General features: G+C 32.4%; 2 protein-coding genes and 1 long non-coding RNA gene across 8 annotated transcripts; 2 read left to right on the top strand and 1 right to left on the bottom strand.

The window, feature by feature from the left end:
* Positions 1–2255: 2255 nt before the first annotated feature.
* On the top strand, positions 2256–4111 carry LOC145008527 (CBS domain-containing protein CBSCBSPB5-like). The gene is made up of 6 exons (XM_078967115.1): positions 2256–2461; positions 2523–2679; positions 2763–2895; positions 2993–3309; positions 3398–3533; positions 3936–4111. Exons 1-6 carry the CDS (start codon positions 2301–2303, stop codon positions 4109–4111), a joined length of 1080 nt encoding a protein of 359 aa, XP_078823241.1. The 5' UTR covers positions 2256–2300.
* A 223-nt stretch (positions 4112–4334) lies between these two features.
* On the top strand, positions 4335–6828 carry LOC145008526 (CBS domain-containing protein CBSCBSPB5-like). Of its 4 annotated transcripts, XM_078967112.1 has the most exons (7): positions 4335–4719; positions 5014–5182; positions 5490–5549; positions 5652–5752; positions 6046–6202; positions 6292–6424; positions 6506–6828. In XM_078967112.1, exons 1-7 carry the CDS (start codon positions 4343–4345, stop codon positions 6589–6591), a joined length of 1083 nt encoding a protein of 360 aa, XP_078823238.1. In that variant the 5' UTR covers positions 4335–4342; the 3' UTR covers positions 6592–6828. The 4 variants fall into 4 exon arrangements, with proteins under 4 accessions (XP_078823238.1, XP_078823237.1, XP_078823240.1 ...); XM_078967111.1 differs by having other exon boundaries at positions 5490–5752; XM_078967114.1 differs by having other exon boundaries at positions 4411–4484; positions 5490–5752.
* A 1585-nt stretch (positions 6829–8413) lies between these two features.
* On the bottom strand, positions 8414–11505 carry LOC145008249 (uncharacterized). 3 transcript variants are annotated; one of them, XR_013663326.1, is made up of 5 exons: positions 11202–11504; positions 10565–10768; positions 9122–10367; positions 8942–8989; positions 8414–8851 (listed from the first exon to the last, which is right to left on the bottom strand). It is a non-coding gene; the product is annotated as an uncharacterized LOC145008249 (long non-coding RNA). The 3 variants fall into 3 exon arrangements; XR_013663327.1 differs by having other exon boundaries at positions 9122–9404; positions 9947–10768; positions 11202–11502; XR_013663325.1 differs by having other exon boundaries at positions 9122–10768; positions 11202–11505.
* Between the last annotated feature and the right edge of the window lie 463 nt (positions 11506–11968).

An 11968-nucleotide genomic window follows, 5' to 3' on the forward strand; every position in this document is an offset into this window, starting at 1 on the left:
AGCAAGAATGGATCAATACGTCAATCTACAAGATTAACCATACAAACCGTAGTACCAGGATCTGATATAATAACCCTCAATCAAGGGTGAACAAAGAGAAAACCCTAAACTATTCAGATTCAAATGAAAAGAAATTTAGACAAGTAAGAAGACAAACCTTACTCAGATCGTTGAATCGATGAACACCAAATGACGAACAACAACTGAAGCGTTGGGATCAAGAATAACAAGCCTTACAGCTCTGATACCATGATGAAATTAGACAAACACAAGTTTCCTAACATCTTCATTTCTTATATCAATTGAGGATTAAAAAACATAAGGTTTTCTTAAACATACAACGGAAAACTCACTACAGAAAAACTAATCTACGCTCATAACAAATCACTCAACCGCTAATCTAACACAATCAACCGATGATAACAAATCTATAACAAAGCTCGTCTAGAACAACAATACAGAGTTCAAACACATCACCGATCATCTAAAATACACTCTAGATTTAAGCAAGAATGAGAGAGGAAACCCTAAATTTTCTAACCGGAGATGAGAGATCTATCTCGTCTTTACTCTCTCTTCTTTTATGTCAATCCTCAAATACGGATCCAACCGGAAGATACCTGACCCATACTTCAGATCCACGTGTTTCCCTACACTTTCACTTAAACCCACAAGAATGTACTTTGAACACAACACACCCCTTATTAAAATACGCTTGAATAAATAAACATGAGATTGTATCTTTATTAATTTTAACAAAAAATATCTTATTTTAAATAACTGCATTTAACTATTTAAAAAACAATAGAGTATTACGTTCGAAAATTATTACTAAAAACTATATTGACAAATCTCAATATATTTCTTCATTTTGAAATCTTCATGGTTCACATTACCGTATATTTGCATGCTTTCCGATGTGGTCTTTAATCTCAACAAAGATTCATACTTGTATCTTGTTAAAGTTCTTCTTTGTACACATTTGACATTGATTAGAACAGTTTACTAGTTTCTATTTAAATTCAATATATATACCATCATATGCAAATAACTCTTGTCAAGTTTACTTATTAAATAATCTTTATTTATTAATAATGTACTCTAAAAGTTTATTGTACTTCCCTGAATATGTGTTCATAAAGTCAATAGTAAAGTATAGTATATTAATACATGTTGAGTATTTTCTTTTGTTTTATAGATCTCATCCCCCATCATAAACCTTTAACTTTTAAATATACATACATAATATTTTATATCGATTATTAAATAATTTATTGGTAGTTATCAACAATTGTATTGCGTAAGACTATCGTTTTATATCTAATTTTTTTTTTTTTTTAGTTTATAATCGTTAAAGCATTCATTAATGGAATATTATATTTATACATTAGAATTTATCACTGTTGTAAAAATCCCGACTAGGTCCCGATTAATCTCCGATTAATCCTAGGCGCCACTCGACCGATTAGAGGGTGCCTAGCGATTAATCCCTACCTACATAATTAGTGAAACATTATAAAACGATGAAATTTTAACATTTTGAAAAAGTTTTTTCTCAATGCATATTATTTGAGGCATGATTAGCGTTGTATTAATCATATTAACTTATTTTGTTATGATATTAGTGGTATTTATGAACATTAATATGATATTAGTCATATTTAATTTTTTAAAATTCAGTAAATTAGCAATAAATGGTCTCCGATTAATCTCCGCCTAACCGATTAATCGCTTAACCGTAATCCACCGACTAGCTAACGTCGAGCGTTTTTTACAACCAAACAACTAATTAACTGTTTCATTTATTATCATACAACGAATCAGAAAGCAAACGTGCAACTAATTAACTGTTCTAATGTATAAAGATAATATTCCATTAATGAATGCTTTAAGATCTAACTTACTAAAATGTTAAGCAAAATGATGAATTTTGTGTTGGAGTAACAGAAGGTATAAAGAGCTATGAAATCCAATGTTTTTATTGCCTGCTGTTTATTGAAGAACTGATGCCTCTTTAAACAGACCAAAACTTCACAACTACTTGACTATGTCAGTCTACCACCACAAAGGTTCCTCGTTTTGAATTTACTACATTCAACACTATAGCACTTGTTTTACATATTTCATTTCTCCAGGGTGTTTAATTGAAAACCCCTTAAAGCCAAAGGTGCTTTTTGTAAACATAACATAAAGTCAACCCCAAGTATTCACGTTAACTTCATTATCTCCGGTCCATGCGCACACCATGTAATTTCTGTATTCAACACCCCATCGGCAAACTTTCTTTCTCCCGGCTCAAAATGAGTTTATCCAATGCACGACCTCTTTCTGCACCATTGGGGGATCCTCCGAGCTTGATCGACTATCAGGACGAATGTCTACCGAGAAAGATGGAATCAATTCATTCTGTGATTGGCAACAGTGATGATCGAACTAATAATCGATTAATCCAATTCATAAGGTACTTTCAAGATGCATTAGTAACTATTTGATTGCCAAAATAATGACATGAATTTGAACAGGAGCAAGACAGTGAAGCAATTGCGTCTATCAGAGGCGTTGATAGTACTTGAAACCACAAGTATTTATGAAGCCCGCTGTCAGATGGCTGCTCAAAGAGTTGATGTTCTTATACTGACTAACTCAGATGCGTTGCTCACTGGTGTATTAACGAACAAGGTTTGTCTTGAATTTATAATCACCCAAACTTTTACCAATTAATTTACAGAAACGTAATTAATTACCTTTTCTGGTATTTTAAGGATTTTGCCACAAGGGTTATTGCTCATGAGATTGATTTGGTGAACACACCTGTGTCAAAGGTGATGACAGAGAACCCAATTTTCGTTTTGTCTGATACCCTTGTAGAGGAAGCCCTGAATTACATGGTGAAAGGTTGGTAACAGTATTTTGGATGAATTGTATGTTGATTTTTGGTGTTAATTTGCTGAACCTTCTAATTAATCCTGTGAATTAATTTACGCATATACAGAACGATTTAGACAGTTACCTGTTGTAGAGAATGGCAAGGTTATTGGTTTACTTCAGCTGCTTTTATCTTTATTTGATGAAACCGAAGATATGGAAACGGCAGCTGAAAATTACGACAACGCTGTAGAAGCTGCGCATGCAGTGCAAAGAGTAACACAGAGGGCTTTAACGGTGGAGGAATTGCCTCGAGACAGTGCCATGATTATACCTGAAACCAAAACAATATACGAAGCCTGCTGTAAGATGGTTGCTGATGAAAGTGATGCTGTGGTACTCACTGGCTCAAATGTGATATTCAGTGGGATATTGACGAAAAAGGTTTGTTTTTAATCTCAACATGAATTTAAAACCAATCCATCGTTGATTGCTCCATCAGTTTCCCTGACTACGTTTTTGGTATTTGAAGGATATTGTATCAAGAATCATTCCTTGTGGGATCGATATTGTAAACACACCTGTGTCACAGGTGATGACAAAGAAGCCAATTTTTGTGTCCTATGATACTCTTCCCACGGAAGTCCTGCCAAAGATTGTATTGCAAGGTTTGTATCCAGAAGCAAAAATTGCATGTTTGTTTTCGTGTCAGATGGTTTAGTTCATTAAAGTTATAAATTGGAGGAAAAGAATGCTAAAACAAATACAAAGACTACTTATCATAAAAAGACTGCAACTACTGCCTACTAAATCACTAGTGCCCACATGGGGATTTACTTATTCATACTCTAAGCAAAAGACTAAACTACCCGTAATAAAACAATATGCTTTGAACCGGTCACAACTTTTGATTAAAAGTCAGAATTAAACATAACATAAATGGTTTACTAACGTTGCTTTGTAATTCAGTTTTAGCTTCTTCATAATAAAAGCCTTTGGCACCAAGTTATATGTCCCCTTTTTTGCCATTGTTGTACCTTCTAATCAAGTGATTTAATCTATGAATGTAGGACAAGGGACACATTTGCTTGTTCGAGAGAACAATGAAGATGGTGGTTTTATTTACCATTCACTGAGTTTAAAGGGAGGTGTTCTCCCAATTACAAGAACGACTCCTAAAAAACATAAGTTTCCAGATGCTCCACAACATACATCTATAGATCCCCCGAAGCAATCAAGTAGATAATTTCCATGTGTGAATGGAAATGGTGATTGCTATCAAACAGATGGTCCTGGTCTTACACCTTTTGTACATGTATCCAATTCACCATATCCCAATGGTGATCCTTATGATAAATTTGTCGCCCCTACAATTGTGCCACGTCACATTAAGCAATCAAGTGAACCACTTTCAAGTGTTAATGGAAACGACAAGTGGAATGAAACTCATGGTCCTAGTCTTACACCTTTTGTGCGTATGAGCAATTCATCATATGCACACCATTCTTCTCATAATTTAGTGGCCCCACTTCCACAACATACAGATGTACGTCCCCAGGAGATATCAAGTAGACCATTTCTAGGTGTTAATGGTAGCGACGAGAGGGATGAGAATCATGGTCCGGGTTTTACACCTTTTATGCATGTGACTAATTCCACATATCCTAATTATTCCACACATCCCAATAATTCTAAGGTGACTATAGCTCCAAATCTAAACAATCTTATTGTTGATTTAGTCCCCCCTCAACAACATACATATTTAGGTTCACCTCATGAATCAAGTAATCTAGTTCTAGTTGTGAATGGCAACCGTGATGATCACACAAACAAAAAATCATCCACTAATATTCGGTACGTCAATGACGAATTAGCCACTACGTACTTCATCTTTTAGCATTAGCGACAAACAAATATTTTTCTTGCCTTTCGATGACAATTAATTTTTGTTTGTCCTATGAACGACCCCAGCGATATATTGGAAATTAGGGACAAATAGTTTGCCAGATATATATATATATATATATATATATATATATATATATATATATATATATATATATATATATATATATATATATATATATATATATAAAACATAAATCTTGATTACCTGCGTTTTTAATATGATGGCATGCACTTTGACAGGGTTTCAATAGAAAGGAAGACAGTCGAGCAAATGGGTATATCAGAGGCCTTGATATTACCTCAAACCACAACTATTTATGAAGCTTGTTGTGCAATGGCTCTTCATAGAGCTGATGTTCTTGTAGTCACCAACTCAAATGGGTTACTTACTGGGATACTAACAAACAAGGTTTTTCTTACATTTTAAATGAAACCATTATTTACTTGTTAGTGTATCCCACATTGGTGGGAGAAGGGCTTCAACTTATTTATATATGTTAGAGCATCTCCTCTCTCCAAAAGTGCTTTTTTGGAGAGGCAATATTAGGCTCCACAAGAGCCCTTATGGAAAGAGGGAGACCAATGCTGGATACATTAACACTACCATGTTGAAGAAGCTTGATTAACTATTTTTGTTGCTTGAAGGATATTGTAAAAACAATGATTGCACATTACCATGTTGAAGAAGCTTGATTAACTATTTTTGTTGCTTGAAGGATATTGTAAAAACAATGATTGCTTCTGAGATTGATTTGCTGAACACACCTGTCTCAAAGGTGATGTCAAAGAACCCAACTTGTGTGATGTCTGATACGCTGTTTGTGGATACCCTTAAAAGGATGGAACATAAAGGATTTACACAATTACCTGTAATTCAGAAGAATGGCAACGTAACAGGTTTATTTTATAATACGGAGGTGTCCACAATAACTAACTACGAGAATGTTTTAGAAGTTGCAGCACAAGGATCCGCTCCGAGGTAGTATTTACCCTTTTTATATTTTTATCGATCAAACTAACATTTTTGCAAATAAAGTATAGCACCTTAGAAGAATGCTAAATTTTGGATAAACAAAATAAATTAAAATGCAGAAATATGCCTTTCTTACTTGCTTTAAAATGGTGCCTTCTTTTAAAAATTATTTCATTGACTTTTTCATAAGAACAATGTTATATCTTTGGAGACGATCACTCTTAAACATGAACATCCAAAACTAGATTAACTATATTTCCAAAATAATGATGGTTAACATTTGACATACATTTAAACAGAGGTCTAAAAATGAAGCAGATGCCTCTAGAGCATGCCCTAATGGTACCTGAAACCACAACTATATATGAAGCCTGTTGTCAGATGGCTGTTGGAAAATTTGAGGTTGTAGTACTCACCGACTCAGATGGATTATTGATGGGTATATTGACAAAAAAGGTTTCTCTTCAATCTTCACTTTAATTTAAAATCAACCGAATAGTTATTATTCCGCCAGTTTCACTAACTATCCTTTTTTATGTTTAAAGGATATTATAGCAAGGGTCATTCCTAGTGCAATTGATATTCAAAAAACATTTGTCTCGAAAGTGATGAAAACAAATGAAATATTCCTATCTTGTGATACTCTTCCTGTGGAAACCATGCAAGAGATTGTGAAAAGTACGCAACTTTAAAATGAAAAAAACTATATGTTGGTCTTTGGTGAACCTTCTAATCGTGTGATCTAAATTATCCGTGCAGGTGCATGTTTAGATTTGCTTGTTATAGAGAATAGTGAGGATAATGAATTACTTTATCTTCCGCTGGCTAGTTCTTTTCCTTATTAAAGATACCATATTCACTTTATTATGAAGACGATGATACGTAAGCTCTTGAATCGGGTGTCTATAACCACGAAGGTGAGTTAATTTCCGAAGAACACATGTCCCATAATAACTTAATATCTTACTGTATTTTTGAGATTTTCATCTATAAGATCTGATATGTTATTTATGTGAAATATTTTATGTAATAACTAATACTTGTTGCATTCACAGAATTATTTATACTTCGTAATTCTCAAATGGGGGGGCGGGGGTGGTTTGTATTGAATTTAACTTTAAATTTATCATGTGCATCTACTTTAGATTGACTATGAGACGTACAAATTGTGACCGACAGTCTATAATTTCGTTTACGAGCGGATAGGCCATGTAAATCTATGTCATGGTTTCATCACTTCATCTGTTGGTTGCATGTTATCAAAATATTTGTTTGATATCTCCAGATGGGTTTCGAATGTTTATACTTTGGGTTGCCAAATTTTCCGTCGGGTTTTCCTTTGGATTTCCTTTAGAGACAACGGGCCTTTGTATTGTAATAGTAGAAGTGATGGGTTTTGGATATATATATATATATATACACACACGAAAATGCAAATAATTTGCGAAAACGCGAAAACAAGGAAAATATATGAAATTGTGTCACCTTAATCTTATATTTTGGACAATAATCCATCTAAATTTTCAACTACATGATGATAATTGATGATACATGAGAAATTCTTTCATATTAGCAAAACATGTTTTTTGATATTTTTATTATGAAAACTTAAATTTAAAAATGGTTAAGGACGTGAAAAAGAAAACAATTGTTAAAATCACTTTTAAATATATATTATCATAACATCCTCCATTGTAAACTTGTTATCTTTAATTTATTGGTAATAAATTTAATTTCCAAATTACATGTGTTTAATTTTTATAAGATAAAATATGTTTTCGCGTTTTCGCAAATTATTTATGTTTTCGCATGAACCTACTTATATATAGCTACTTGTACATATATATATATATATATATATATATATATATATATATATATATATATATATATATATATATATATATATATATATATATATATATATCCGGTAAGAATTTTTTTTTTTTTTGTAGGAAGGTAAGAAATTTTTTTCGACTTATTTTTTAAGTGAACAAAATAAATGAATCATTAGATGAATCAATAATCACATGATTCATAAAAAAAAAAAATCCCGAAAAACATTTCGATGATTCATTTTTACGATGATTTTGTTGATATTCACTAAAATTGTCATAAAAATGATTTTTTTTTCTAGATTTACCTAAAAATGAATCGTAAAATGTTTTTTCCGGATTTTTTCCTTGTAAATCATCTTACTTTTGAATCATCTAATGATTCATTTCATTTTTTTCCTAAGAAAATATGTCTATAAAAAATTTCTTACCTTCCTACCAAAAAATTTCTACTTATTTGATCTTGACTCTATATATATATATATATATATATATATATATATATATATATATATATCATGAATTACAATAATTGTATTGGTTCGATTTCTTATGTTTATCGAGATTTTGGTTGTTTCAATAATGTAAGTTTGACTCTTGCGATGACTTTCCCGAATGTATAGCTATTATACACCTAATGATTTTTTGAATGATACTTTTGGCGTTTTTACATATTTATGGGTGTCGTGAATCATCATACACTACCATAATGTATAGACCCTGATAATGCTTACTAGCTTCACAAACCTAACCTAATATTTTGATATGTGTTTAGATTTGAAGTTTAATTAAACAACTAGTGTAGATACCCGTGCGTTGCACGGGTTAGATGTGGATCTGATAATTTGAAGTTATATCAAAATACTCCGACATGAAATAGAGAATACAATCTTTCATCTTTTCCTGTTCTAAAAGAATGAAAAGTACACTGCTAAATTTGGTTAGGACAATGTAATATATTTGTCTTCTCCAGGTTATTTTTCTGTGTGTCCCATTTTGTGTGCCTTTGAATGTAATCATAGCCGAGCATCTTCGCCTTAGGTCACCAAGCCAACCCATAAGAAAAAAATAATTATATTTTATAAAGTTATCCAAGTAATAGATTTTCATAAGTTAAGATGATAAAATGTAACTCTTGTGTTTCTATTGTTTGGAAGCCTAATTCGGTCCATATGGATTTAGCATCTTCTACAGCCGGAAGCACAATCTTGTTCGTATTCAAAGACGAAAGTAATCTCATATTGCAGCTAAACAATACATGGAAGTATCCCTGCCAATCAAATATAAATTAATTAATTGCCACGTCAGCATCAACAATTATCTCAAAAAGAGAAGCAAAGCAGGAGATGTTTGTGCTCACATTGTCAAACTTTCCTAGCACATGGAAAAATCTACCCATGAGCCAAACCTATGACGTAAAAAAAGATAAAAAAAAAAAAAACAAATTTATTTATTTTTGGAAGCGAGCAGATGATTAACCTGCATATCATCAAAGTAAATTGAGTGGATAAATTATTTGAATTTTAAAGACTCAAAATACCATGTTACATAAATATGGAAACTTATTGCAGAAGCATTAGAGCAACCAATTTCTGAAAGTTGTAAGCACATGTCCATTTCATCAAACAGTCCATCAACTTCCATATTGGTTTCTGATTTTCATCCTGCAGCTTCATATCTTCTTTGTCTTCAAGTTTGAACTTATATGGCACTACTTGCTCAATAGATGTATCTTGTACAAGACTATCTTTTACCGGACTATCTTCTATAGGAGTTATATTGTTTAAGCAATTTATCTCCATCTTCACCTTGCTTTATTGTTTCTGTGAGAATCTCGATTACATCAATTACATTTCACCGACTATAGTAGACTATATTTGGGCTCATGGATGGTTAACCCAACTTGTGTTTTAGCAAGTTAACTGAATACATTGCTTCAATATTTTTTTAACATAAATTCGATTTCGTTAACCGATTAACTAATTCTAATAAATTAAGTTATGAGGGAAACAACAAAAAATGTTTATTTTTATAAACAACTAACAAAAATAAATAACCTTCAACAATCTTTGGTTACTAAGAAAAAATCCCTAAATTTAAAAATATAATCAAAATTAATATCTCCAAATATTCGTTTTCTTAGTTAACCATTTATAACTAAAATTATATACCATTAAACTAAACCTAAATAGAACAAAACAAACATTTTGATTCTTTAATAAAATTACTATTCTCTTTTTTTTTCCTTAATTTATTTACTGCAATGTAAAACATATTACTCATCATTACACTCGTATTCCTCCCTATTCACATGCTCTTTTTAACAAAAGTTAAACAAAGATTCATCGCTTTAACGTGTACTTACATTTGACTTGGTGATCTTGATAACGGGTCAACCTGTGGACCACAATCTCATAAGAAAAGTCATTTCACCATTTTATCTTCTTTTTCATTCACTTATTGTTTCATAACAAAAAAATGTGGAGATTAAAGATAATATAAGGAGACAATGATATGTATTTCTATTCCACCAAAAACTTTATCAGGAGGCAAACATGGGAGTTTGACCCGAAACATGGAACCTCAGATGATCGAGCCATGGATGTGTAGGTTGAATTGTCATTCTTTTTGTAGTTTAGACATGTCACAATTAATAACAAATACAAAAAATCATAAGTAAGACATATATACCGACTTAAAAATGGTAACTTATTATAGTCAACTGCACCAATTTCAGCCTAATAAACAGTACCGATGGTCAGATCTGGAGCTTTAACCTTACATATCTGAAAAAATTACCAAACAATACATGAATATGTGAAAACTTTTGAAGGAGGCACGCTAACTACGGGGAACTAACCTGATCATCAAATATTTAGCATCATTTGTCACATAGATCAACATGAACAACATGAACAACATGATCATAAAAATAGCAAAAAAGTACTCATTAAACAGATAGTGAGCCCAAAATTAAGCTTACCTTAATAATAGTTTGAAAAAAAAAACATTAATGAAGCATTTTATCGAGCAATTGGCGTGCATCATGCAAGTTTCTTTCAAATCTGAAAATCAAGACGAAAAAAAGGGCTGCTGGCTTGATTGTTTGCGTTGTTGGTGTTTTTCACTTCTTCGCAGAACCTAGGTGTCACTTACCCATGTGCACCAAATGTCCCCAGCAAGACAACTGCAAAAGATTTGTAAACAGGATTGACATAAATAAAGGCACCCAATTAAGGGAAAAACATAATTAGGGTGACTATACAAACTAACATGTGTGCTTAAATAATGGAAGTCTGTAAATTCGATAAACAGCAAAACAACCCGACAATCGAATTTGGTGAAGAAACAAAAGCATAATCTTTTGACAGAAAAAAACAACAAAAGCAGTTACTTTTTATACCAATATGATAATATATGACTTCTCTTTGAGAGTCTTCAAACAACCTCATCCTTCGGGTTCAGAAAAACAACAGAAAAGGATAAACATGTAAATTATGCAAAGCTTCAGCTAGCTAGTTAATAGTAAGCTCTAGGAACTTGGCATCACTTCCAATGGGAAGAAATAAATCCAAATGAAATGAAAAATAAAATCGAAACTATATGCAAATTAACCGTACCTTTCTTCAAGTCCAAAATTAAACCCTAAGTCGATCTCTTTTGATATACAGAGGTAAACAATGATGTATGCATAAAATTGGGAAGAGTAAGCGATGAGAGGTAGCAATGCTATCGCAGGATAAAGACGGTGATTTGAAATCGACCTCGTTGAGTCGACGGTTAGAGAGAGACATAATGAGATGATTAAAAGCAGCGGTGATATTCAGCAGAAGAAAAGGATTGGCGGAGGGAACGGTGGGAGAGCAGAAGCAAACGCGTGTGAAGATCGAAACGGTAAAAAAAATAATCGGATGTACTGAAGATGGAACGGTAAAAAATAAATAACAGAATGTACTGTTCATAAGAACATTGAGATTTAATTATATACTTAATTAGAGAAAGAAACACTTCATGATATTTTGAAGACATATGGGTTACGATGTTGAGATAGTATTTTCTTTAATTATTATCAGATGGTTATTTACACCTCGTATACCTCGAAAATTTAAACTCTAAATTATTAAGTACTTATGTAAGACCCCATTCCAAGTATTTTTCATTCATGGATCAAACTATTAAATTTTTGCAAATTTGGCCCTTACGTTGGACGCACATAAGGTGTACGTTGGGCGTAAGTCATATAAGTGGAACGAGGACTTCATAAAGTACGTTAGGCGTACATAAGGTGTATGCAAGGCATACTCATGCTGATCCTAATACCCAAAATATTAGGGTTGAGACCCTATTTAAACTCCTTAATTCCCTTGAGGCCACTTCATGCTTAACC

Source organism: Lactuca saligna, chromosome 8 (genome assembly GCF_052625555.1).
Source record: "Lactuca saligna cultivar CGN05327 chromosome 8, ASM5262555v1, whole genome shotgun sequence".
In the NCBI taxonomy this organism is placed as follows: domain Eukaryota; kingdom Viridiplantae; phylum Streptophyta; class Magnoliopsida; order Asterales; family Asteraceae; genus Lactuca; species Lactuca saligna.

Coding starts and splice junctions, on each gene's coding strand:
- LOC145008526 (XM_078967111.1), top strand. CDS start 4,343: ATGAGCAATTCATCATATGCACACCATTCTTCTCATAATTTAGTGGCC. Junction 5,753..6,045: donor GCACAAGGATCCGCTCCGAG/GTAGTATTTACC, acceptor ACATTTAAACAG/AGGTCTAAAAATGAAGCAGA. Junction 6,203..6,291: donor TGGGTATATTGACAAAAAAG/GTTTCTCTTCAA, acceptor TTATGTTTAAAG/GATATTATAGCAAGGGTCAT.
- LOC145008527 (XM_078967115.1), top strand. CDS start 2,301: ATGAGTTTATCCAATGCACGACCTCTTTCTGCACCATTGGGGGATCCT. Junction 2,896..2,992: donor CCTGAATTACATGGTGAAAG/GTTGGTAACAGT, acceptor ACGCATATACAG/AACGATTTAGACAGTTACCT. Junction 3,310..3,397: donor GTGGGATATTGACGAAAAAG/GTTTGTTTTTAA, acceptor TGGTATTTGAAG/GATATTGTATCAAGAATCAT.